General features: G+C 40.8%; 1 protein-coding gene across 5 annotated transcripts in view; it reads right to left on the bottom strand.

Moving 5' to 3' along the window:
• Positions 1-24876, bottom strand: part of MYPN (myopalladin) — a 287643-nt gene that overhangs the window by 136834 nt on the left and 125933 nt on the right. For all 5 annotated transcript variants that reach the window (XM_030203135.1, XM_030203134.1, XM_030203138.1 and 2 more), the window contains 2 exons: positions 7743-7918; positions 345-393 (listed from right to left, as the gene is read on the bottom strand). In XM_030203135.1, the coding sequence (XP_030058995.1) occupies positions 345-393; positions 7743-7918 (225 nt within the window). The remainder of the gene's footprint in view (positions 1-344; positions 394-7742; positions 7919-24876) is intronic.

The following is a 24876-nucleotide window of genomic DNA, read 5'->3' as shown; positions in this document are numbered from 1 at the left end:
TACAAAAGGCTCGGCCTTCACATCAATCAATTCACTTTTATCCATATATGCAATCATGGTTTCAAAGACTTCTAATAGATTAGTCAGTCATCATCTTGTGTTTCTAAATTGGTGCTACTCTTACCCATTGAACCATGTATTCCATATGAGCAGGGATTTTATTCTTACTCAATCTCTTCTAGTACTTTACCCCATACTGACATCAGGCTCACTGGTCTACAGTTACTTAGATCACCCCTGGAGCTCTTGTTTAAAATCTGTATTACACTGGCACCCCTCTAGTCCTCAGGTACAATAAGGAAGAAAAATGTTTAAAAGCAACATGTGAAGTTATTATCACTTACTGAGCCATTTCTTCTTTCTGGTCACCTTCAGATTCTGAGGAAGAAGCACCTATAGATAAACAGGATTTTATAATTATTTTAGTGATTTAGAGGTTTACAGGTCAGTTTTCAGTAGCATTTTTCTGGATAATGGCCACTATTATCTGGATAAATGTCTTAGCCAATTCTATATGCAGACAGTACACTGGAAGTTACAAAATAAAAATTTCACTACCCCAGCTGAACTTTAACCCATTTAATTTTTGTGTTTTCATCAGTTATGTTAAATTATGATTATAAAATAAATATATCCAATTAGGCATTCTGCACAGACAGTAGGAGGCTAATATTCTGTCACAGTAAATTAACTGGTTAATTTACTCTGGTGTTTCTTTCCTATTCTGTGCATTGTTTTTTTTGTAAACTGCTGTGACCTTTATTTAGATATGGTGGTATATTAAGTCTGATAATAAACATAAATATGCAGGCTGGACAAGCGGACTTGCTCCAGTCACCATTCCCTAAAGGATGAGGGGCATCCTCCTGAATTTTCCTAGCCTGGTACTACACCAGACTAACATGAACTTACATTACTCATTCTCTCCCTCTCATTCACTCTGCACAATCTTCCAAGGACTCCAAAAATTCTGTCTGAAATTTCTTGCACATTGTGTTGCTATTGTAATGTAGCATACATACTTTGTATTGTTGTTTGAATGTTTTTACTACTGTAATTGTCTATTGCTTATGTTTGACTAAGTGAATTCTTTCAAAAAGGTGGTAAATATATCCTAATAATTAATAAATAAATAAATAAATAAATAAATAAATAAATATGGGTTATGAGGTTGTGGAGAAGGTGGAAGTGTATTGTGATGTCTGAGAACTGGAGATAGGGATTATTTTTGTGGATGAAAGAGGGGGCAAGTTCAGATCCATCCAACATGTTTTAATATCTAATTTTTCATTTGATTTTGAAATTTTGTTTCTATTTATTTTCATTTAACATACACAACTGAAACACATGAACAAAGGAGAAGACAAAATGTCTATGCCAATTTTTAAGAAATGTTTCAGCAGTGATTTGGGAAATTACAGACTAGTAAGCCTGATGCTAGTGCCAGGCAAAATGATATAAACTATTAAAAAGAATAAAATTACTGAACATAAAGAGGGACATTTTCGAAAGAAACGTCCAAGTTGCGATTTGGACGTCCTTGCAAAATGGCGAAATCCTGGGGCGGAGGAAACCCATATTTTTGAAACAAGATGGACGTTCATCTTTCATTTCAAAAATATCATCAGAGACATCCGAATCCTTAATTTTGAACATCCCTAGATTTGGACGTCTGTAGACATGGACGTTTCTGACTTTTGGCGATTTTCGAAACCAAAGACGTCTATGTCAAAACGTCCAAATGCAAGCATTTTGGGCTTAGGAGGAGCCAGAATTTGTAGTGCACTGGTCCCCCTGACATGCCAGGACACCGACCGGGCACCCCAGGGGGCACTGCAGTGGACTTTATAAAATGCTCCCAGGAACATAGCTCCCTTACCTTGTGTGCTGAGCCCCCCAGAACCCCTCCAAAACCCACTACTCACAACTGTACACCACTACCACAGTCCTTACGGGTGAAGGGGGCACCTATATATGGGTATAGTGGGTTTGTGGTGGGTTTTGGAGAGCTTGCTGTTTCCTCCACAAATGTAACAGGTAGGGGGGGGGTATGGGCCTGGGTCTGCCTGTCTGAAATGCACTGCAGGACCCAGTAAAACTGCTCCTGGAACCTGCATGCGCTGTCATGGACCTGGGTATGACATCTGAGGCTGGCACGACATATTTTTAAACATGTTTTTTGAGGGTGGGAGGGGGTTAATGACCACTGGGGGAGTAACGGGGGGTCATCCCTGATTCTCTCCGGTGGTCATCTGGTCATTTTGGGCACCTTTTTGTGCCTTATTCGTAATAAAAACACGTCCGGGTGAAAATATCCAAGTGTTCATCAGGGACGTCCTTGTTTTTTTCGATTATGGGTCAAAGATATCCAAGTGTTAGACACACTCAAGTCCTGCCTTTGCTACACCTCCGACACGCCCCCTTGAACTTTGGATGTCCTTGTGACGGACTGCAGTTGGAGACGTCCAAAATCGGGTTTCGATTATACCGATTTGGACGTCTCTGGGAGAAGGATGTCCATCTTCCGATTTATGTCGAAAGATGGACGTCCTTCTCTTTCGAAAATGAGCCCAATAGACAAACATGGTTTAATGGGACAAAGTCAATATGGATTCAGCCATGGGAAGTCTTGCCTCACCAATTTGCTACAGTTCTTTGAAGGTGTGAATAAACATGTTGATAATAGTGAGCTGGTTGATGTAGTGTATCTAGATTTTCAGAAAGCTTTTGACAAAGTCCTTCATAAGAGACCACTGAGAAAATTAGAAAACCATGAGATAGGAGACAATGTTCTGTTGTGGATTGGGAACTGGTTAAAAAATAGAAAACAGAGGGTAAGGTTAAATGGCAAACTTAATAGAGGAAGGAGAATAATGGAGTGACCCGGGGATCTTTACTGGGAATAGTGCGTTTTAACATATTTATAAATGATCTGGAATGAGAACAAGTGAGGTGATCAAATCTGCAGATTACACAAAACTATTCAAAGTTGTTAAATCACATACAGACTGTGAGAAGTTCAAGAGACCTTAGGAAACTGAAAGACTGGGCATCTAAATGGCAAATTAAATTTAATGCAGACAAGTGCAAATTGTTTATTGTTTATTCTAGACTTGGTACACCGCCTAATTCCATTGAGTGGGTCAAGGTGGTTTACAATTTTAATAAAAACATGTAAGAAAAGAATGCCAATATATCAGAAAGGAAGGCCACAGCTAATCATAGAAAAGGTTTATGTATATATAAAAGAATAATCTAAATCATAGCCAGAGATGGGTAGTAACGAAGTAGTTGTATTTCGTTGCAGTTCTTAAGTACAATTGTCAGTACTTTTACTTGTAACGAGTTACATTTTTTTGCCATACTTTTTACTTGTAACTCATTGCAAGCAAGCTGTACTTTTGTACTTAGTAACGAAGTACAAGTTAAGAAAGTATTTTCTTAAAAGTAATTTTCCTTACCTCTACTTCTCCCCCTCAGACGCAGCTTGCAGCTGATTTGGCCCAAACGTCTGGTCCCCAAAACAGCTGAGCTGGAACTGGAAGTTCGGGCCCAATCAGATGCAAGTCTGCATCTGACATCACCTCGCCAGGAGCTGCTATCGCCAGTGTTGCCAGTTCCACAGGTTTCCCACCCAATTGGGCTATTCAAGGCTATTCCAGTTATCATTACTGAGTGCCGGAGCCCGGAGAAGGCAGCAAGTATGCTATATGGATGGTAATGCACTTCTGGGGACCAGTGGGAGATTCTACTGCTGTTTCCTGGTGGCAAAACGTTTCTCCCTGAGCTGACTCAAAAGTATCACCAGTTAATTGAAAGGTACCTGGGCTGAATATGATGCAATATGGGCTGTGGTGAATTGGGGTGAGTGAGTGGTTAGGGGCTACACTAATTTTTGTTTGTTCCATGAGCATATTTAACAAAGGTAGCCATTTGAAGGAAATATGCTGAATATGGACTTCAACACATTGCTAGGTCATAGATACAGTATCTACTCTCGGGAGGGGAGACATCAGGGTTCATTGTTTTTTGTTCTATGGAGTTTGTATTTGGTGCTTAATACAACTGTTACCTATGGGTAGGGGTTATAATATCACCTGGGTATCTGTATTTTTCTGAAGACAACAGGATAGCAAGTTCTCACAGCAGGGATGATATCATTGATGGAGCCTGCGTGAGGTAGATTCTCCACTTCATTTGCACACCTAGCCTATCATGATGATATGCACAAGATTTGCATGCAGCAGGTATCCAGTATATGCAGGTTTCTCATGCATATTAATCACAGTAATAGTGAAAATCTGACTGGCTAGGTGAGCCTCCAGGAGAGGCTTGAGAAGCACTGTTTAAGTGATACAAATGTACATATTTTACTCCCCTGGATCTTTGCAAAATTTATTGGTGCCTGGTTATTCTACTTTCAGGATCTTTACTCTGTCAGTTTCAGACAAGAAGTGACCACCCTCAGCTCACAGTCCAGTCTAAGTCTGATCTCAGCAGAGAAGGGGGCTGTGAGATCATTACTGACACACTGGTGCATTTACCAGCAAAAGTGGCTAAAGGTTTGTTAGAAATCTCATTCCGGAGGACTGCACTAAGCATGACTTTATGCAGTGTGACTTTCATCATATAATGGATGGGGGGGGGGGGGGGGGGGGGTGAAAGAAAGGCAATATCAGCACATTAAATACCAGTTACTTTCTGACTTTATGCCGTGCTCGCTGCTAAATTTTAAAGAGGGGATTGTTATCATAGTGAGATTTTTCTAGACAGATCATGTATATATTCACAACACAGTACTTCTTATAAACATGCTAGATTCTGTGGTTCAACTTGTTAAGAATTACTTCACTACTTTTGAAGCCAGTACTTTTAAAAAGTAACAAACCCATCTCTGATCATAGCTGCTTGACATTAGGTTCCACATTACGAGTTATCACTCAAGAAAAAGATCTAGGTGTGATCATGGACAATGCTTTCAAATCTACTGCTGAGTCTACAACAGCAGCCAAAGAAGCAATGCCTCTGTATCACTCCATTGTATGACCTCACCTTGAATGTTGTCACCACATCGCAAAAAATAAATAATGGAATTAGAAATCAAAATGATTAAGGGGACAGAATTCATCTCATATGAGGAAAGGCTTAAGAGGTTAGGGCTCTTCAGCTTGGAGAAGAGACAGCTTGGGGGGGGGGGGGGCTATGATAGAAGTTTACAAAATCCTGAGGGGTGTAGAACTGGTAAACATGAATCGATTGTTTATTATTTCAAATAGTACAAAGGGAGGGGGCGTTCCAAGATGGCGACCTGGACGTTGCTGTTGAGAGCGGTCTGAGACGCGCTGGAAGAAATTATTCCTACAATGCCACATACCAAACGTAAGGGAGCGGTGAGGCCCCAGCTGCCGAGGGTACTTACTTCAACTCCAGATCAGCAGACTCTCAACCGTTTTATACAGCGAACCATGCAGGAATCCGGTTTGGCGAGTCCGCTGTTGAGCCGAGACGAGGGAGCGTCGGAGCTTCTAGGACGAGAGATTTCACTCACGCCGCCGGAGTTGGTGCCGTCTCCCTGCCCAGCGAAGGTCAGAGGTGAGGGAACCCCGCTTGACGCGGAAGGCGCTGTTAGCGGCGTTTCGCTCGGCAGATCACCCCAAGACCCAAGCGGGGAAGATTCGACATCGAGGGAAGACCCGGGAGAGGTGACTCTTGCGGAGGTTTGGAAAGCGGTTCAAGGTTTGACCGTAGCAGTGACTAAGTCTATTAATGAAATTTCAACGGTTGTAAGTAAACTAGAAAAAATTGATGCCTCACTTGAAAAAGTTAAAAAAGATACGTCTGAACAGGCTCAGCAAAACCAAATCGTGGTTAATGAATTAAAATCTTCAGTGGATGCATTGATAAAGGATAAATTAATAACTCAGCGAAAAATTGAACAAATGGATAACTATAATCGTCGTTTAAACTTGAGGCTCCTGAATGTTCCCATTTCATCATTATTAAAATCAAGTGATTTACTTAGAACGTATCTTCAGGAAATCTTACAGATAGATTCTTCTAATATGCCCCCATGTAACAAGATGTATTATTTACCTTTAAAAGATTCTGTAAAGAGGGTACAAGGAGAAAAGCAGGAGCCTCAGAATTTAACTGATTTCTTAGAACAATCTGATGTTGAAATAATTAATCGTGGAACCTTAATTGTTCAATTTGTCTTTGAACAAGATTTAAATCTGGTTTTGAAGCTTTATTTTAAAAATTCATCAAAATTGTTTCATGGACAAAAAGTTTGGGTATACCCTGATGTTGCGAAAGCAACGCAAGAGAGGAGGAAACAATTTTTGGATTTAAGAAATGAGACTAGAGCCTTAGGGGCAACCTATATGTTAGCATACCCATGTAAGTGTAGGATCAACTTTCAAGGAACTAAATATGTGTTTTATGACCCATCACAGCTGCGAACATTCTTGGACTTGAAGAACCTAAGTAAAAGTAATATAGGAACAACTTTACCAACTAAAGAATAATAGCAATGGTTCCAGGTTAAGCTGATTTATTTTAAAGATTGAGGTTAATTTCTCCATTTAAATTCCTGTCGCCCCCCCCTTCAATTATATAATTGTGGTCTAAGGAAGATATAAAGTGTTTCCTTGAATAGATAGCGATGTATATTAATGCTATGTAATTTTAGCATGATTGGATCTGTTTTTCCTTTGCAAGTGGATGTTAACTTGTAAAATAAATTTAATAAACAAATTTAAATATCAAATAGTACAAAGACATTACATGGTAATATGTTTAAAACAAATAGGAGAAAATATTTTTTCCCTTAACATATAGTTAAGTTCTGAAATCTGTTGCTGGAGAATGTGGTAAAGGCAGATAGCATATCTGGACTTTAAAAAGATTTGGACAATTTCCTGGCGGAAAAGTACATAAACGGCTATTAAGGCAGACATAGGGAAAGCCACCATTTATCCCTAGGCTCAGTAGCATGAAGTCGTACCAATTTTTAGGATTCTGTTGGGTATTTGTGACATGGATCAGTCAATATTGGAAGCAGGATGCTGGATTAGTTTACCATTCTATATACTTCTTTATATCTGAAGGAGATTCTAGTCCAATATATTTTAGCATGGTTTCTAGTGGTGGATTTTAAAGAGCACACATCATTTACAAAGGGCATGCATTTTTTATGAAGAGTACACACTGTTAGCAACACAGGAAAAAAAACCCCTAAAACATCATATCATTTCAAATGAATGTACATCCCTAGTTCTGAACCTTTTGTTTTCCTTCACTCTGAGCAATAATAATATTTTTGCTTCCATAAGTTCCATTATAAATTTCTTTTATTGAACTTTGACTACCTGCTATTCAGCCAAGTCAAGTAGTGGCATCAACTTGTTATGCAGAGTAGCAGGGAGTCGAGTGGCCTAGTGGTTAGAGTGGTGGGCTTTGGTCCTGAGGAACTGAGTTCAATTCCCACCAGGCACAGGCAACTCCTTGTGACGCTGGGCAAGTCACTTAACCCTCCATTGCCCAATGTAAGCTGCATTGAGCCCGCCATGAGTGGGAAAGCACAGGGCACAAATGTAACAAAAAAAAATGCATCTCTGCTTTTCCTCCAATGTACATTCCTCCTAATACCAATGTAGCTTCATTTAGTAATATCTGATTCAACCTTACTACTTGTAAAACAGTATAATGCGTTTAATTTCCCAAAAGGTTTCCAGCCTTACCTTCTATGTAAATCTCTGCAGAAGTTGAGTCTGTGCCATGGATGTTTGAAGCAAAGCAAGAATAGCGCCCTGTATCTTCTTCAAAAGCTTCTGAAATGATTAGTGAGTACAAATTTCCTGTCTGGATTATTTGAATGTCAGGTGAATTTTCAAGCTCTTGCCTTTCACAGTACCACCTGCAAGACAAGACTACATTTAGTCATAGCAAAAACTTCACAGCCAGGGCTACATGAACTAAACAGATGGTCCATTCCATAACTAAACACCCGAGGCAAATTCTACTGTCAAATGAATCAACTATAGTAGTTTGTTTTCTTTAGAATACATAATTAGAACATATAAAAGGCTGAACACAGTAAGTGCTATCTAACATGCAAATGGCGTCTCCCATTTAGTGTTCTATTCAGTTGCTGAGCTAACCCAAAATTAACATGAGACTCCATCTTAGTTTAACAGCAAGACATGTTACCATATGTGATGCCATCTCTTTTTTGTATGAACTTGAAATGGCAAAGTCAAATCAAGTTAATAGTACCGAAAGCATTTAATAGATTTGAATTTTGCACCCCTGTAGAGCGGTCCCAAACCGTATTATCGAAAAAGATGGCCGGCCATCTTTCATTTTGATAATACAGTTGGGGCCAGCCAAATGTCAGAGATGGCTGGGTTTGAGATGGCCGGCATCGGTTTTCGCCGATAATGGAAACCGAAGCCGGCCATCTCAAACCTGGCCAAATCCAAGGCATTTGGTCGTAGGAGGGGCCAGCATTTTTAGTGCACTGGTCCCCCTGGCATGCCAGGACACCAACTGGGCACCCCAGGGGGCACTGCAGTGGACTTCAAAAATTGTTCCCAGGTGCATAGCTCTTACCTTGTGTGCTGAGCCCCCCAAATCCCCCTCAAAACCCACTCCCCACAACTCTACACCATTACCATAGCTCTTATGGGTGAAGGGAGGCACCTACATGTGGGTACAGTGGGTTTTGGGGGGGGGGTTGGAGGGCTCCCATTTACCACCACAAGTGTAACAGGTGGGGGTGGGGTGGGCTTGGGTCCATCTGTCTGAAGTGCACTGCTCCCACAAAAAACTGCTCCAGGGACCTGCATACTGCTGTCAGGGAGCTGGATATGACATTTCAGGCTGGCATAGAGGCTGGCAAAAAAGTTTTTTGGGGGGCGGGAGGGGGTTGGTGACCACTGGGGGAGCAAGGGGAGGTGATCCCCAATTCCCTCCAGTGGTCATCTGGTTTAATTGGGGCACTTTTTTGAGGCTTGGTCCTAAAAGTAAATGGACCAAGTGAAGCCAGTCAAATGCTCGTCCAAGCCAGCCTTCTCTTTTCCATTATCGGCTGAAGCCGGCCATGTCTTAACAACGCCCCTGTCCTGCCTCCCATACCCTGCGGAAACGCCCCCTTTAACTTTGGCCAGCTCTGCGACGGAAAGCAGTTGGAGCCGGCCAAAATCGGCTTTTGATTATACTGATTTCGCCAGCTTCAGGAGATGGCCGGCCATCTCTCGATTTGTGTCGGAAGATGGCCGGCGATCTCCTTCGAAAATAAGCAGTATAGTAACCTAGGAGGTGACGGCAGAAAAAGACCTGTACAGTCCACCCTGTCTGCCCAACAAGATAAACTCATATGTGCTACTTTATATGTATACCTGACCCTGATTTGTATCTGCCATTTTTAGGGCACAGACCGTAGAAGTCTGCCCAGCACTAGCCCCACCTCCCAACCACTAACCACGCCTCCTAACCACTGGCGCTGCCACCCCATCTCTGCTAAGCTTCTGAGGATCCATTTGTTCTGAACAGGATTCCTTTATATTTATCCCACGCATTTTTGAATTCCGTTACCGTTTTCATCTCTACCACTTAGTACATAAGTACATAAGTACATAAGTAGTGCCATACTGGGAAAGACCAAAGGTCCATCTAGCCCAGCATCCTGTCACCGACAGTGGCCAATCCAGGTCAAGGGCACCTGGCACGCTCCCCAAACGTTAAAACATTCCAGACAAGTTATACCTAAAAATGCGGAATTTTTCCAAGTCCATTTAATAGCGGTCTATGGACTTGTCCTTTAGGAATCTATCTAACCCCTTTTTAAACTCCGTCAAGCTAACCGCCCGTACCACGTTCTCCGGCAACGAATTCCAGAGTCTAATTACACGTTGGGTGAAGAAAAATTTTCTCCGATTCGTTTTAAATTTACCACACTGTAGCTTCAACTCATGCCCTCTAGTCCTAGTATTTTTGGATAGCGTGAACAGTCGCTTCACATCCACCCGATCCATTCCACTCATTATTTTATACACTTCTATCATATCTCCCCTCAGCCGTCTCTTCTCCAAGCTGAAAAGCCCTAGCCTTCTCAGCCTCTCTTCATAGGAAAGTCATCCCATCCCCACTATCATTTTCGTCGCCCTTCGCTGTACCTTTTCCAATTCTACTATATCTTTTTTGAGATACGGAGACCAGTACTGAACACAATACTCCAGGTGCGGTCGCACCATGGAGCGATACAACGGCATTATAACATCCGCACACCTGGACTCCATACCCTTCTTAATAACACCCAACATTCTATTCGCTTTCCTAGCCGCAGCAGCACACTGAGCAGAAGGTTTCAGCGTATCATCGACGACGACACCCAGATCCCTTTCTTGATCCGTAACTCCTAACGCGGAACCTTGCAAGACGTAGCTATAATTCGAGTTCCTCTTACCCACATGCATCACTTTGCACTTGTCAACATTGAACTTCATCTGCCACTTGCACGCCCATTCTCCCAGTCTCGCAAGGTCCTCCTGTAATCGTTCACATTCCTCCTGCGACTTGACGACCCTGAATAATTTTGTGTCATCGGCGAATTTAATTACCTCACTAGTTATTCCCATCTCTAGGTCATTTATAAATACATTAAAAAGCAACGGACCCAGCACAGACCCCTGCGGGACCCCACTAACTACCCTCCTCCACTGAGAATACTGGCCACGCAATCCTACTCTCTGCTTCCTATCTTTCAACCAGTCCTCGGGAGGACATTCCAAGTATCCACCACTCTCTCCATGAAAAAATACTTCCAGCACACGCTAACTGCTGATTACCACCAGGAACGCCCCACAGTAGAAAATAGAAAATTATTTTCTAACACGGGTCTTCTGTGAGTGCCAAATTTGGAATTACTGCCAGGTGCATGCGCTAGCTGGGCGGTAATGACAATATGACGTGTGCTGCAAGCATGTAGGCCCTTATACGCCTTTTTAAAAGGGCCCCTTAACCCTTCATTGCCTCAGGTAAAAAACTGAGATTGTGAGCCCTCTAGGGACAGAGAGAGTACCTGCTTTTAATGTGAGATTTATTCTGTGCTTTGAACTTGATGATTAAGCAGATTATTTAAAAAAAATGCCAAAACGTAATTGAAAAGATTCACATTTCATTCATACTAAACTCTTTGAGCCAAGAGGAAGATGATGAGGAGTTGGGAAGCTTAGTTTACCTCCTTTAAAAGGAATTTCTGGTGGACCATTTTCTGGTAATTATTACATGATAAAACTCATAGAATTCTACTTCTTGGCATTTGAGTCTAGCTTACAAAAGATACCTCAATTATGTTATAATGCCTTTGAAAACATCTATTAAACTTCAAAAAAAGTGCTATTTTATGTACATGATTGCTCTTACATGGATACAATGATAATTGACATAAACAATTCTGAACACAGAGATAACACCGTCTACATCTCTCAAAACCTCCAGTAAGCACTTTACTAGCTAAATAGCAGCTAAGGTGTCATTTTAAATATCAATTGCAAAGCATATCTGTTGCTCAGGCCTCCATATCCTTTTAGATTTTGGAGGTTGAAATATAATATTTGAAGTGTTGTTAAGGGGAAATAGACTTCACAGATCTTCAATCGAATGCCCACTGTATTAACCACAGATATGACCACAAACACCTATTTAACTAAATACATACACCATTTATTTTTCCTGCCTGAATCCTCATATCAGAATATATTTACCTCTGCTCAATGCCAACATAAGTCTAGGCCTCAGCTCCTCTAAGTCTGCTACCCTAAGCTCCAGAGATCGGACTTGCTTTCTGAAAGCCAGTAGTTCTTTCTAATGCGTACACACATATGACCTCTCAATAATTAGGAGATAATCATACATGTGGCACTTGGTGCAGAAGATTAGGTAACATTAACATTAACAATGTAACTTGTATTTCGCTAATACCTCACAGTTCAAAGCGGATTCCAGTGAGAAAGAAGAATAACAACAATAATCAGCAAAATGTAAATACTCGGTTTAATAAAAAGCCTAACTACAGTAATCCATACTAACTATTAGATTGCAAGACAAATTTCTGAAATAAATGGGTTTGTATATATTTCTGAAATTGAAAATAACTGGAGGGTAAAAAAACCTGAACATCTTTACTAAGATGAGCTGCTTGAACAGAAAAAAGACTATCTAATAGTCTAAGGGCCCTGTTTACTAAGCCGTGCTGTAGGCACGCTAGCATTTTTTACACACCCAAAAATGAGCACACCCTAAATTTTAGCACGCATTAAAAAACGCTAGCACCTCTTAATAAACAGGGCCCTTAATATTTTCATAGTTTTTAGCAAAGAAAAAGTAAATAGGGCTGTTGATCTAGTAGCCCCGGATTTTTGAAAAAAGACAAACCAGCTTATAATTGAAAGTAATTGCTGGCGATTTCTCGACACAAATCGGGATATGGCCGGCGATTTCGCAAAAGCGGCGAAAAGCATATAATCGAAAGCTACATTTATGATAGCTTCGCCGCTTTCCCTTCGCCTCGCCGGCGAAAGTTCAAAGGGGCGTGTTGGCGGTGAAGCGAAGGCGGGACATGGGCAGGCTTGGGCGTGGCTACCAGATGGCCGGCTTTCGCGGATAATGGAAAAATAAAACCCGACGATAAGCAGTATTTCGCCGGGTTTACTTGGCCCTTTTATTTTCACGACCAAGCCTCAAAAAGGTGCCCCAACTGACCAGATGACCAGCGGAGGGAATGGGGGATGACCTCCCCTTACTCCCCCAGTGGTCGCCAACCCCCTCCCACACTAAAATTATTAAAATACAAACCTTTTTTGCCAGCCTGTATGCCAGCCTCAAATGTCATACCCAGCACCCTCACAGCAGTATGCAGGTCCCTGGAACAGTTGTTGTTGGTTGCAGTGGACTGCAGAAAGGCAGAGTCAGGCCCATCCCCCCCCTACCTGTTCCACTTGTGGTGGGTAATGTTGAGCCCTCCCAAACCCCCCAAAACCCACTGTACCCACATGTAGGTGCCCCCCTTCAGCCCTTAGGGCTAGGGTAATGGTGCACACTTGTGGGCAGTGGGTTTTGGGGGGGATTTGGGGGACTCAGCACACAAGGGAAGGGTGCTATGCACCTGGAAGCTAATTTGGTTGTTTTTAAAAGATGTTTGAAGTGCCCCCTAGGGTGCCCGGTTGGTGTCCTGGCATGTGAGGGGGACCATTGCACTACAAATGCTGGCTCCTCCCATGGCCAAATGCCTTGGATTTCGCCGGGTTTGAGATCGCCGGCAGTTTTTTCCATTATCGCGGAAAAACAAAAGTGACGATCTCAAACCCGGGCCACACCGTATTATTGAAAAAAAAGATGGCCGGCCATCTTTTTTGAAAATATGGTTCCGGCCAGCTGTTGCGCCGCCGCCAAAATAGATCGCCGGCGACCTATTTCGCCGGCGACGTTCGATTATTCCCCTCAAAATGATCTAAAAAAAGTACAATGGGACTAACCCATAAATTATAAATGAAACAATGCAGTTTAAATTGAATTCTAGCATAAACCGGTAGCCAATGACTCTTTATAAAATAATGAGATAGACCATCAAGCTTTTTTAAGGACTATAACCAACGAAGTGCGGTATTCTGGAAGATCTGTAACCGCTTTAGTAGTTGTTTTGGGACACCCAGATAAATAACAGAGATTGAACTATTAGCTAGCCCCATCTCACTGCTGTTTGTCTAGTGTACGAACAAAGCATCATTTCTATGTTATCTTAATGTTCTAATGTGTGTCTATTAGTTGTTTCATTGGTATTATGTTGACAGTTGTATCATATCAGTATTATCTGAATGTTCTTCCATGCTGTCTATTATGGTATTATTTGTATTGTACTGATATTGATCATATTTCTGCTATATGTTGTTCTATAATGCTGGTAAATGCATATATTTCTGATTCTGTTTCATGTTAGTCCTATTATTAGGCTTCAATTTGCCATTTTCAAGTGTACCTCATTGATTGCATGTATTCTTATATTTCCTATGTCATTGCGAACAACCACCCATCCCTAATAAGCACACACCGGAGAGATGTTCATGAAGGCAAGGTCGGGGTGTAAGTGCACTTACATGTAAACGTTTACATTTCCAAAAGCATGCATGTAAATTTTCATGGATAAAGATCCTGCACAAATAGCATGTTCAGATATGTGTACGTCCTTTTTTCCCTAGTCACATTTCCCTTTGAAAATATCTGTAATGTCTTTAGTTGCCCCTGGCTAGAGTAGATGACAGCAGATAGAGACCAATTGTGCCATCTATTCTGCGCACTTATTCTGGTCTACTACCAGAACTGCACGTATGCATGGTAAAGGTACCTCTATCCTTTGCTACTATTCAGGCTACTGAAAGCTGCCCTCTGAATAGGGAAATTAGATGGCAAACATACCATAGTAAGATATATTTTTTGCTGACCCAGAAACACATAATCAGAAGCATACAGAAGCTTTTCCTTCAAAGCAATGTACCTTTCCATCCTCATCGTGCTGTTTTCCAAAATGACCTAATATTTCAGCACCATGAGCTAGGATCGAAAATCTATTTTAAACAAGATTCCAAAGAGTCAGAGGAATCCACAGCACAGTAACTACGGCTGGCCAAGTTTCCTATTTCTGCTTTTATAGTTTTTCATTTGCATTCAGTATTAAGGAGTGGATCTGGCATGGTATCTTGTCTAACATTAGGTGTATGATAAGATATCACAGCTGTAAGCGGTGATCATGATTCTTAGATTACACAGGTTTTGTGATGCTCCTGACATACATCCCACTCATATCTGTAAGGATTACAATCATAGTCTATTTCTGCTCAGAGGGTTATGTAGCCTCTATTATTATAACTACGCTTAGGTTAAACGTAAGCCCCTAAATTTAATACCAATGACTCACTTCAATGAAATGCTCCTGTGCTCACCAAAAGTAAAGCTATAGAGCAAAGGTCAATTAGTGAAGTATACTGACTCTTCGTGAAACAGCCATATAGGATAGTATCAGATATGGGCACTGCAAGATGCACTTAGATACCTTAGCTTATATCTGTCATTGACCTGGTGTAAGCTGTTCTGCTTAAATTTCAACAACAAAGTGGCTTTGTGCTACTATTTTATAATGCTATTAATGAACAAGCACTATCACTTCAATCCTTATGTCGAATATGGTCTCTCTATAGTCGATGACCTAATGTATGTTATTATCCAATTATCACTCAGGAACCTTCATGCAATACCATAATGTATTCTTCTTTACCATGTATGTACGCACATGATATATATATATATATATATATATATATATATACCATGAATTGTTCCATGTATGTTATGTTCCATCTATGTTACCATGTATGTATGCACCTTAACGCAACACCATTTGTAATTCTGTTACCCGGAAATGGCAACTGCCATTCCGGCAAATGTAAGCCACATTGAGCCTGCACATTGGTGGGAAAATGTGGGATACAAATGCTACAAATAATAATAATAATATTAATAATAATGCTGTTACAGAATTATTTAAATCCCACCTATTATTATTTATTATTATTATTAGCATTTGTATAGCGCTACCAGACGCACGCAGTGCTGAACACCTGATACAAAGAGACAGTCCCTGCTCAAAAGAGCTTACAATCTAAATAATACAGACAGACAAGACAGTTACGGGTGAGGGAAGTAATGGGAGTTAAAAAGCAGCAGTGAAAAGGTGGGTTTTCAGCATAGATTTGAAAACAGGAATAGATGGAGCTAGACGTATAGGTCCAGGAAGCCTAGTACAGGCATAAGGTGCCGCGAGAGAAAAGGAGCAAAGCCTGGAGTTAGCAGTGGAGGAGAAGGGGGACGACAAGAGAGATTTGTCCAGTGAGCGGAGTTCACGGGGAGGAATGTACGGAGAGATGAGAGTGGAGAGGTAATGGGGGGGCTGCACAGTGGATGCATTTAAAGGTCAGTACGAGAAGTTTAAACTGAATGCGGAAGCGGACAGGGAGCCAGTGAAGTGACTTGAGGAGTGGGCTAGTGTGGGTATAACGATTCTGGTGGAAAATAAGTCGTGCCGCAGAATTTTGGACAGATTGGAGAGGAGAGAGATGGCTGAGCAGAAGACCAGTAAGAAGTAAATTGCAATAGTCCTATCCAGGCAATCTAAGCGGGTTACAACTAACACATATAAAACCAAACACATAACATACAATAAAACATACTACATAAAACAGTATTAAAAAAAATCAAACTGTAGTTTGATTAATAAAATCTATAACAAAAACCTTCAACCAAAAGCCTCACAAAACAAATATGTTTTCAAACATTGGCAAAGCAATAGTGCACACTAGGGTTGGGAGCTACCACCTGGCTCCTGCCGTGTGCCAACCCTTTAGTAAAAGGACCTCTAAGTGCTTAGAACAGGGATCAGCTTGCACACAGCTCGTGAATCTGAAGCACTTTGGAGGGGACCAACTCACTCTCCTTCCAAAAGTCTGTCACTTGGCCTAGGGTTAGCCTCGCGCTTAAGCCCTGAATCTTTTAAGCACCTGGAAATGCCTCTAGTGTTAAGAAATAGAAATGGATAGGGTTAGCACGTAACTTGGACTATGAAGAGATTGTAACGATAGTAACATAGTAGATGACGGCAGATAAAGACCTGTACAGTTCATCCAGTCTTATAAAATTTGTTACAATGACAGTTTATTGTAGGAATAGTATATATCTGAAATGGTTTATGAAAGCGTTTCCTATTTTTTACAAGTGCAACTCCCTTACCTGAGTTTAGTTCAGTTTATTTATATTTGCAATACTGCTTTTGCTAACCAGCAGATCAAAGCAGTTTACAATCTAAAAACTGAAAAGGAACTACAAAATCAATATAGGAAAGAGAACCACTCACACAGGATCAGACCCATCATGTATAGATTAGGAGTGCATGAAAAAAAGGAAAAACAAGCAGGAGTGATGCCAAAGGGAAAAGTACGGGGAAAGGAGGTAGGAACTACATGGTCCAGTGATAAAACAGCCCCAGTCCCCCTAAGCAGGATCAAACACGATTTGAAGAAGTCAGGTTTTTAAAGCAGGTTTAAATTTATTGAAAGATGCTTCGGCCCAGATTGCTAGCAAGAGTGGGTTCCAGGAAAATGGAGTGGCAGAAAAGAATGCACAACATAGGAGCCAACTCTGTGGGTGCTTGAGCACCCGCAATATTGAGAAAATTCCTTGTATGTGTCCCAGGAAGGGTTATTTCCACTGGGCTTAGCACCCCCAATAATTTTGAAAAGTTGGCTCCTATGATGCACGATGTTGGGTGAATTCCACACGGGCTTGTTTTGGACCAGGGAGCAACAAACAGTGGTCATTTATAGAGCAGAGTAAGCAGGCAGGGAAGTAGGGAATAGTAAGTGATGGAAGCCCACCCTAAATGATTTGAAGGTAAGTGTAAGGAGTTTAAACAAAATCCTCTGCTCAACTGGAAGCCAATGATGAGATAGAGGGGAAGAGTGGTCATAGCAATGAGCATCATGGCACAGACGTCTGATTGCTGTGTTTTGTAAGGACTACAGATTTTTTACCTGAAAATGTGGACAGCCTAGGTAGGCTACGTTACAGTAATCTAATCTGGCGATTAAGAGTGAAAGAATGAGAGAATGAACTGAATCATGACTGAAATACCGTCTAACTGATCATAGCTGTCTGAAGATGGTCAATATGATATATTAATTAATAAATTAAATTGAATGGGTAACAGACCCCTTTATATTCTCTAACAGAGGTGCTATAACTGCAGGACCCATGGAGAACATTCAAAGTAGGACTATTTGCAACCAACTGGTGTTCCAAAATAGAGAAAGAAAAACAACAGAGTGAAAGATATGCTGACTCTATGTTGTATGAAAATTAAAATCAATTAAAGTCTTCCAAGTGAAAAAAGAAAAACAGCAAATGTTCTCCACTGGTTTAGCAGCTTTCTAATATAATATAGATTATAGCCTGGATCCATACTTCATCAAGAGCAAAAGGTGGGAAAAAATAAGACATATACAGCAACTTCCAGCGGAGAGAGAGTTCTCAAACAGCAAACCACTCCACTCCACCTGGAATCCAATCCTCAAACATCTCAAGAATTTCTCAGATGAGGGGTTTATCTTTTCAACACAAGAAACTGCAGGAAACTTCCTTTCCTCTCCCCTAAGTTCTTAGTGAAATGCTTTTTAATGAAAGAGAGTCCAAGGGAAGTCTTCAGGATAATTCACTTGCAGGCCACCACCAACCAATTCTCCATTCACATCTGCCAGAAGAGACTCTTTCTGTGCACATGGAAAGAATTTAGCCCTTTCCCTCCTGAGCAACAGAGAAGAACACAGTTTCCTTGGCTGCTACTCTCTGCTACTCCTGATTAAAGACACCTCAGTGATCACAGACCCTGCTTTTTATACCACTTCCCCTTCCTCTTTCTTATCACACAACCTGAGACCCTTCCAACTCTGTAAAGCACCTGGTATTTAATCATAGGACATAGATTACTCTGGTGGGATCCGAGGGTTGTCCAACTTCTGTAGAACCATGACATTGGGATGTTGTAAAGTTTAAACTGGGTTATAGGTGAACTTTCATAGCTGAAAAGTCTCTGCATTGGCTCAATTTGCTATAAAGTCAAGAAGATTTGACCCCCCCCCTCCCCCCGCCACCTGTAGACTGGATAAATGTAACTCTTTAGGGAAAGGTGGCAACTAGGGCATTCTGGAGATGTGGTTTTATTTTAGCTAAACAGCACTAATTCCGAATGCTGTCCTCAAACTTATCTGGGTCAGCATTGTCACATGAAGATTGGGCTTAAAGTTATCCTGATATTTGTCATGAATTATACTAAGTGGCAGACTTCACTGGTTTAGTTCATGGAATATTCAGTTCAAGTTATTTGGATCATATTATCTTGATAACTTCAATGTTCCCAGTAGCACTATATATTGCCTCAACAGCTTTTCTTCCATTCTGGGAAAATAAGCTTAGTGAATCAGGTCTTAAATGTGAGAATCTAGTTGCCAACAAATGATGCAATTTATCATTGCAGGTCTTGTACAGTTTCTTTGGTTTTGATGACTTTTTAGGTTGCCTTCTTAAAATTAACACAAAAAGACAAACAAAAGTTCCCGTGCACAAGCAGGAAAAAAATGAAAAGCTTTTATTAAAATGTTCAAATAATACAAACATGCAAAAAGGAGGCGATTCTATATATGGCGCCTAAAAAATTGGTGAGGAAGTGCCGACTAAGAATATTCTATAATCAATGCCTAGATTTAGACGCCAATTATAGAATACGCTTAGTTGATAACTCAATGCCTAAAACTACAAGCATCCATTTACACCAAAGAAAATGTGGCATAAACCCCAGTGTATAGATTTAGGCACAGTAGGCCATATTCTATAACTACACACAGACATTTCAGAATGCCCACCAAACGCCTATTACCATGTTAGAAGCACGGTGCACTTCGTTACAGAATATACTTAGAGCCCTGTTAACTAAGCCGCGTTATAGGTGCGTTAGCATTTTTAATGCACATTAACCATGTCCATGCGTTAACCGTGTACACACCTACAATAGCCTTTATGGGCATCTACACAGTACGTGCGCTAATTGTAGGTGTATTAAAATGCTAACACGCCTTAGTAAACAGGGCCTTTAGCGAGCTGGGCGTGTAAATTCTAATCAGTGCCAGCTAGTGCTCATTATTGCTGTTATCAATGCTGATCAAGTTGTTAAGCCAATTAAGTTACACGCATTGTTATAGAATCCACACCGATTTCAGCGTGGATCTCTAGGTGCACTATATAGAATACAGGGGAAAATGCTTATATTAATAAGGACTCTATCTTTGATTATAGAGCAAACAAAAAGGGGAACAAAGAGATAAAATAAATTTTGCCTAAGCAAACAACGCAAGTCCACCATATTTGAGCAGAGATGCACATATTATACCTCAGTTGAAGACATTGCACTGGCTGCCCATAGTGTGGTGCATTGAGTTTAAGCTCTTGTTGGTGTTTCGGGCACTTTATGATGATGCTCCGTTGGCCCTTGTTCAAGGCTTATGAATATACTTTCGAGGGCCTTGAGTTTTCAGGATCAAGATTTGTTGGTTGTTCCCTCATTCCATCAAGTGCGTTTGGAACAATTTCGGGCACATGTGTTGCTGGCCCTCATTTGTGGAATTCTCTTCCTTTTGCAATGCATCATATTTCCTCCTTATCTCAGTCTAAGAAGCAGTTGAAAGCTTTGTTGTTTTGTAAGGCCTTCTCTTGATGGGAGATGGTTTTAAGATTTATTTGGACAGTGGGCATTGTATGTTTAATGTGTCATTTTTATGAGTGTTTTTTTGTAAGCCGCTCAGATGGCTGGATGGGTGGGCTATAAATGTATTAAATAAATAAAAATAAATGGCACGCACTGGGGGTGGAACTACTGCCAACACCCACGTTGGGCTGGCGGTAATTCTGGGTTGCCCTGTGGCAACTCTTTAATAAAAGGCCCTCTAAGAGTGCACTAAGCTTTAATAAAAGGGCCTCTTAGAGAGACCCAAGACAAAAATCACAGGAAAGTTTTGTACAAGAGAATCAGCGAAAATACTACAGAATAAACATTAACATTATTTAAGGAACCCTCCCCCCACCCTAACTAGGAAAAAAGGGAAGAAAAACATTCTTCAATGGACCAGTACTCAAGTGGAGCAGATCCTTTTAAAAACCCTTCAAAACTGACTCCATAGCTTACAGCTACTATATTACAACATGGATGATAGCATGAGTGCATTTTGTTACACAAGAGTTCCCTGCTATTGGGTTGCAAACACCTTTCCAGCTGCTATCTTGACATTTTTGAACTTTCGTTCAATGATACATCAGAGGTGAAGGCAATTTCAGTCACTCTAAAAGACTTCTTGTTGTAAATGGATTGAGTGATCTTGGTACTAATTTTACTGTTAACGCTTCTTGATGTGTAGCACTTTGATCTGTAAGAAAGTTGTTTGATAAATAAATAATAGTAAAAAGTGAAAAATCAAAGCTGTCTTTTACTTTCAGAAGCCACTGCCCAGATTTGAAAACCTGTACAATGTTTTTCCTAGCCCTCTTCAGATTAAAAGGCTCCATTCTGCATTTTTGCACGTACACACGGCGTGCGCACATTCAGAGCAGATTTTTACTGAAGATATATTTAGCTGATATTCAACATTATGATTCTGTAGCTAAGCATCCAACAATGGATTTCCTTCTGATACAAAGTTATGAGCATTATTTCTCACACTGAAAGAAATGTAACAAATTTCATTCTGAACAAAATAAGCACTATAATAATAATTGTAAGTAGGTGAATGCCGTGCCACAGTATAAATTTGCCTTTCAAGATTTGCATTTTGCAGAATACACTGGGGACAAGGATATTCATCAACTACATCACTGAGAAAACAAATCCTTAGCTTATACATTAGCAGTTTAATGTTTGGAGCAGCAGGGAACATAGAGTTCAAATCCCACTCTGGCTCCTTGGGATCTTGGGGAAATTCAGTTAACCTTCCACTACCTCGGGTTGTAAATCCTCCAGTGACAGAAAAATACCTGCTGTACCTGAATGGAGCTCTCCTTGAGCTACTAGTGAAAAGGTGTGCACTAAATCCAAAATCTCTTTGTATGGGTAAATTAAGCTTTAGAATGTAACCAAGTTATCACAGTCAATGATAAAGTCTGAAGAATAGATAGGCATGTTCAGTATTCAACAGCCATTAATAGATTTTGAGGGTGACCCTGATGTTCAATGCCGGGCCATGTCCGGGCACTGACATTGAATATTCAGGTCACGGTGGCCATCCAGAAGCTAACTGTGTACCATTCAATATTCAAACTGGTGCACACTTAGGAGCTCTTTTACAAACGTGCATAAGGGCCTACACAAGTGCAGCGCATGCCAAATCAGCATTACTACCTGGCTAGTGCATGCACCTGGTGGTAATTCTGAGTTTGGCATGTGCCAAAAACACGTGGTAGAAAATAATTTTCTATTTTCTATTGTGGGGGCATTCCCGGTGGTAATTGGTAGTTGGCACATGCTGGACAGTTACTGTGTGGGTAACGCATGAGCCTTTATCACTAAGTAAATGGGTGGCGTTAAGGGCTCAGGCCATAAATAGACGTGCACTGGTTTTCATTTTGCCACACGTCCATTTCCTGGTCCCAACCCCCCGTTTTTTCCAGACACGCTGGAGAAATGGTCCAGTGCGCATCCAATACATGCACCCTGTTTTTAGGCTGCTTTTACCCCTTCCCAAATTAGCATGAACCAGCCATTCTCAACTGGGAGGGGTAAAAGAAACCAAAGCTACATGCATATGAGAACGTCAATGTTATTCACTTACCAAATACAAATACAATAGTTTCTCATGAGAGATCAACACAGTTACATAACAAGATGTTTTCTGTCTGCATCTCTGAAATATTATTCTAATTCAGCTGCTTATATCGTTAGTTTCAGACAATGATTTACAAGACTTTTTCTGCAAACTATCCTCACAGATTATTATCTGATTTCCAGCATCTGGTTTCCTTAAGCTGTTAGACAACATTCTTCTTGTTTGTTTACACTAGTTTCTTTCCCAGGCCTGCTTTCCCCCTAAGGGTATCATAATAGGTCATAAATTCCAGAGTCATGCAGGCTTGTCAGTCTCTGATAGATTCCAGAGCCATACAGACTTATCGTCTCTGGCCTTTTAGCCCATTCCATAGTGCATAACTTGTGCTCATAATTCTACAACCCACACTACTGCTGTCCTAACTTTGGGGTCCTTTTACTAAGGTGTGCTAAAAAAATGGCCTGCGGTAGTGTGGATGCATATTTTGGACGCGCGCAGAATTATTTTTTAGCGCACCTACAAAAAATGCCTTTTTAAAATTTTTGCCAAAAATGGACGTGCGGCAAAATGAAAATTGCCACACGTCCATTTTGGGTCTGAGACCTTTTCGTAAGCCATTCACCTAGTGGTAAGGTCTCATGCGGTAACTGGGCGGTAATGGTCTACACGCGTCAAATGCTACTTGATGCGCGTAGCTGCTGCGTGCTAGAAAATAAAAAATATTTTTCAGATGTGTGTAGCAGATGCATGACAAAATTGAATTACCACAAGGGCCACATGGTAACCGTGCAGTAACTCCAATCTGGCATGCGGCTTAGTAAAAGGGCCCCTTTATCTGTTTACTTAGCCTGTTAGCAGACTGAATATCACTATGAACTGGTTAAATACCAGCTCTACCCAAGCTTCTCCCACAGATTGACCCAGCACTAGCAGGACAGTGCCACAGCAGTCGAAGCCAATATTCAGAAACACCGCTTAATTAAGTGCCACTGAATATCTGTGGCCAGAGCGCTGTGCCATTTAACTGCCCTGTTAAATGGCTTAGAATATCATGATTTAAACATGACTAGAAAGCTGCTAAGATATATGTTCAGTTTTATATCAGTTCTTGTAGGAAAATACATACAATGAATATTCATAGTAGACGCAAACAAAGATCAATTCACATTTGTCCAGGGGTCAGGTTTCATTTTGGAGAAAACCGGGATTTGTAAAATTGTGAAAGCTCTGCGAGACAATCTGCTTGCACAATTTAAATAGTACAGTGTTCTTTTTAAGGCTTTAGGGGTCCTTTTACTGAAATGCAGTAAGTGCTAGAATGCGCATACCACAGCTTAAAAAGTTTTACCATGGGATGCGCTGAGGCGTCCTGCGGTAAGTTCCTTATCTGTGCTCGCTACCTGCGTGCAAAACATATATTTGTGGAGGGGAATGTCTTGGGGGTCGAGAGTGGGCATTTCTATATTAATCAGCTAACGCATGTACATTATCGCGTGCTAACTGATTAGTACAGGATTAATATGTGAGCTTTTATGGTTGTGGATAGTGTTCATGTGCTAATTCCTATTAATGTTCACCTGCTAATGCCAACAATAATACAAGTTTATGGCCGTTAATTCTGAAAATAAAAAATTGGCCATTTTACCACTGCGTTAAAAACGGCCTTAGCACACGTGGAAAGACCCCATGTAAGGGCGCACTATGACCACTTTTTACCACAGTTTAGTAAAAGGACCTCTTAGTTTCCTCAAAGAAAATATGGTGCAAGCAAGATCTTCTGCCAAATGCACTGCAGGACTTTGGCACAATAGTGCTAAATGTAAGAACTGGGAAAAAGTTCAATGGTGATATTTTTGCACAAATGTTTGTACAATTATTTTCTTGTATAACTCTTTTCTTTCCGGAAGTTGCACAAATTTACAGTATTCCAAAACCATACAATCAGATAGACTCGCTGCCTTTTGCCCATCACTGAAACATCTCCTTGAGGAGGAGGTTATCAGCCCCATTTTAGACAGGATGTAAAAGTTAGAAGTGAGATGTTCAGGTCAGGACTTCTCGAGTTCCACCAGTATTTCTAAACATAATCTACCAGTGTACAGCCTGTTCTAAAATACAGGAGAAATGGATGTTTATACACCTGGTACGTGCAGTATAAATATCCATTTTAGAAAAATAAATGTGATAATATCAACGGGTTCCAAGCCAGTACATACGAAAGCTTGGGACAAGTACATAGGATCTCAACGGGAGTGATAGAGAGAGTAGATGGCATGGATGGGCAGACTGGGTAGGCTAAATCTCTTTATTTGCCTTCATTTTTCTCTGATTATATATGCTGGCGCAGAACCAGTCATCTTTGCTACTTTAGCAACATAACCGGGCATTATCCCAATGTTGTTAGTTA

This window comes from Microcaecilia unicolor, chromosome 5 (genome assembly GCF_901765095.1).
Source record: "Microcaecilia unicolor chromosome 5, aMicUni1.1, whole genome shotgun sequence".
NCBI lineage: Eukaryota > Metazoa > Chordata > Amphibia > Gymnophiona > Siphonopidae > Microcaecilia > Microcaecilia unicolor.
Note: the sequence above shows the minus strand (reverse complement) of the source record. Positions and strands in the feature narration are given on the sequence as shown.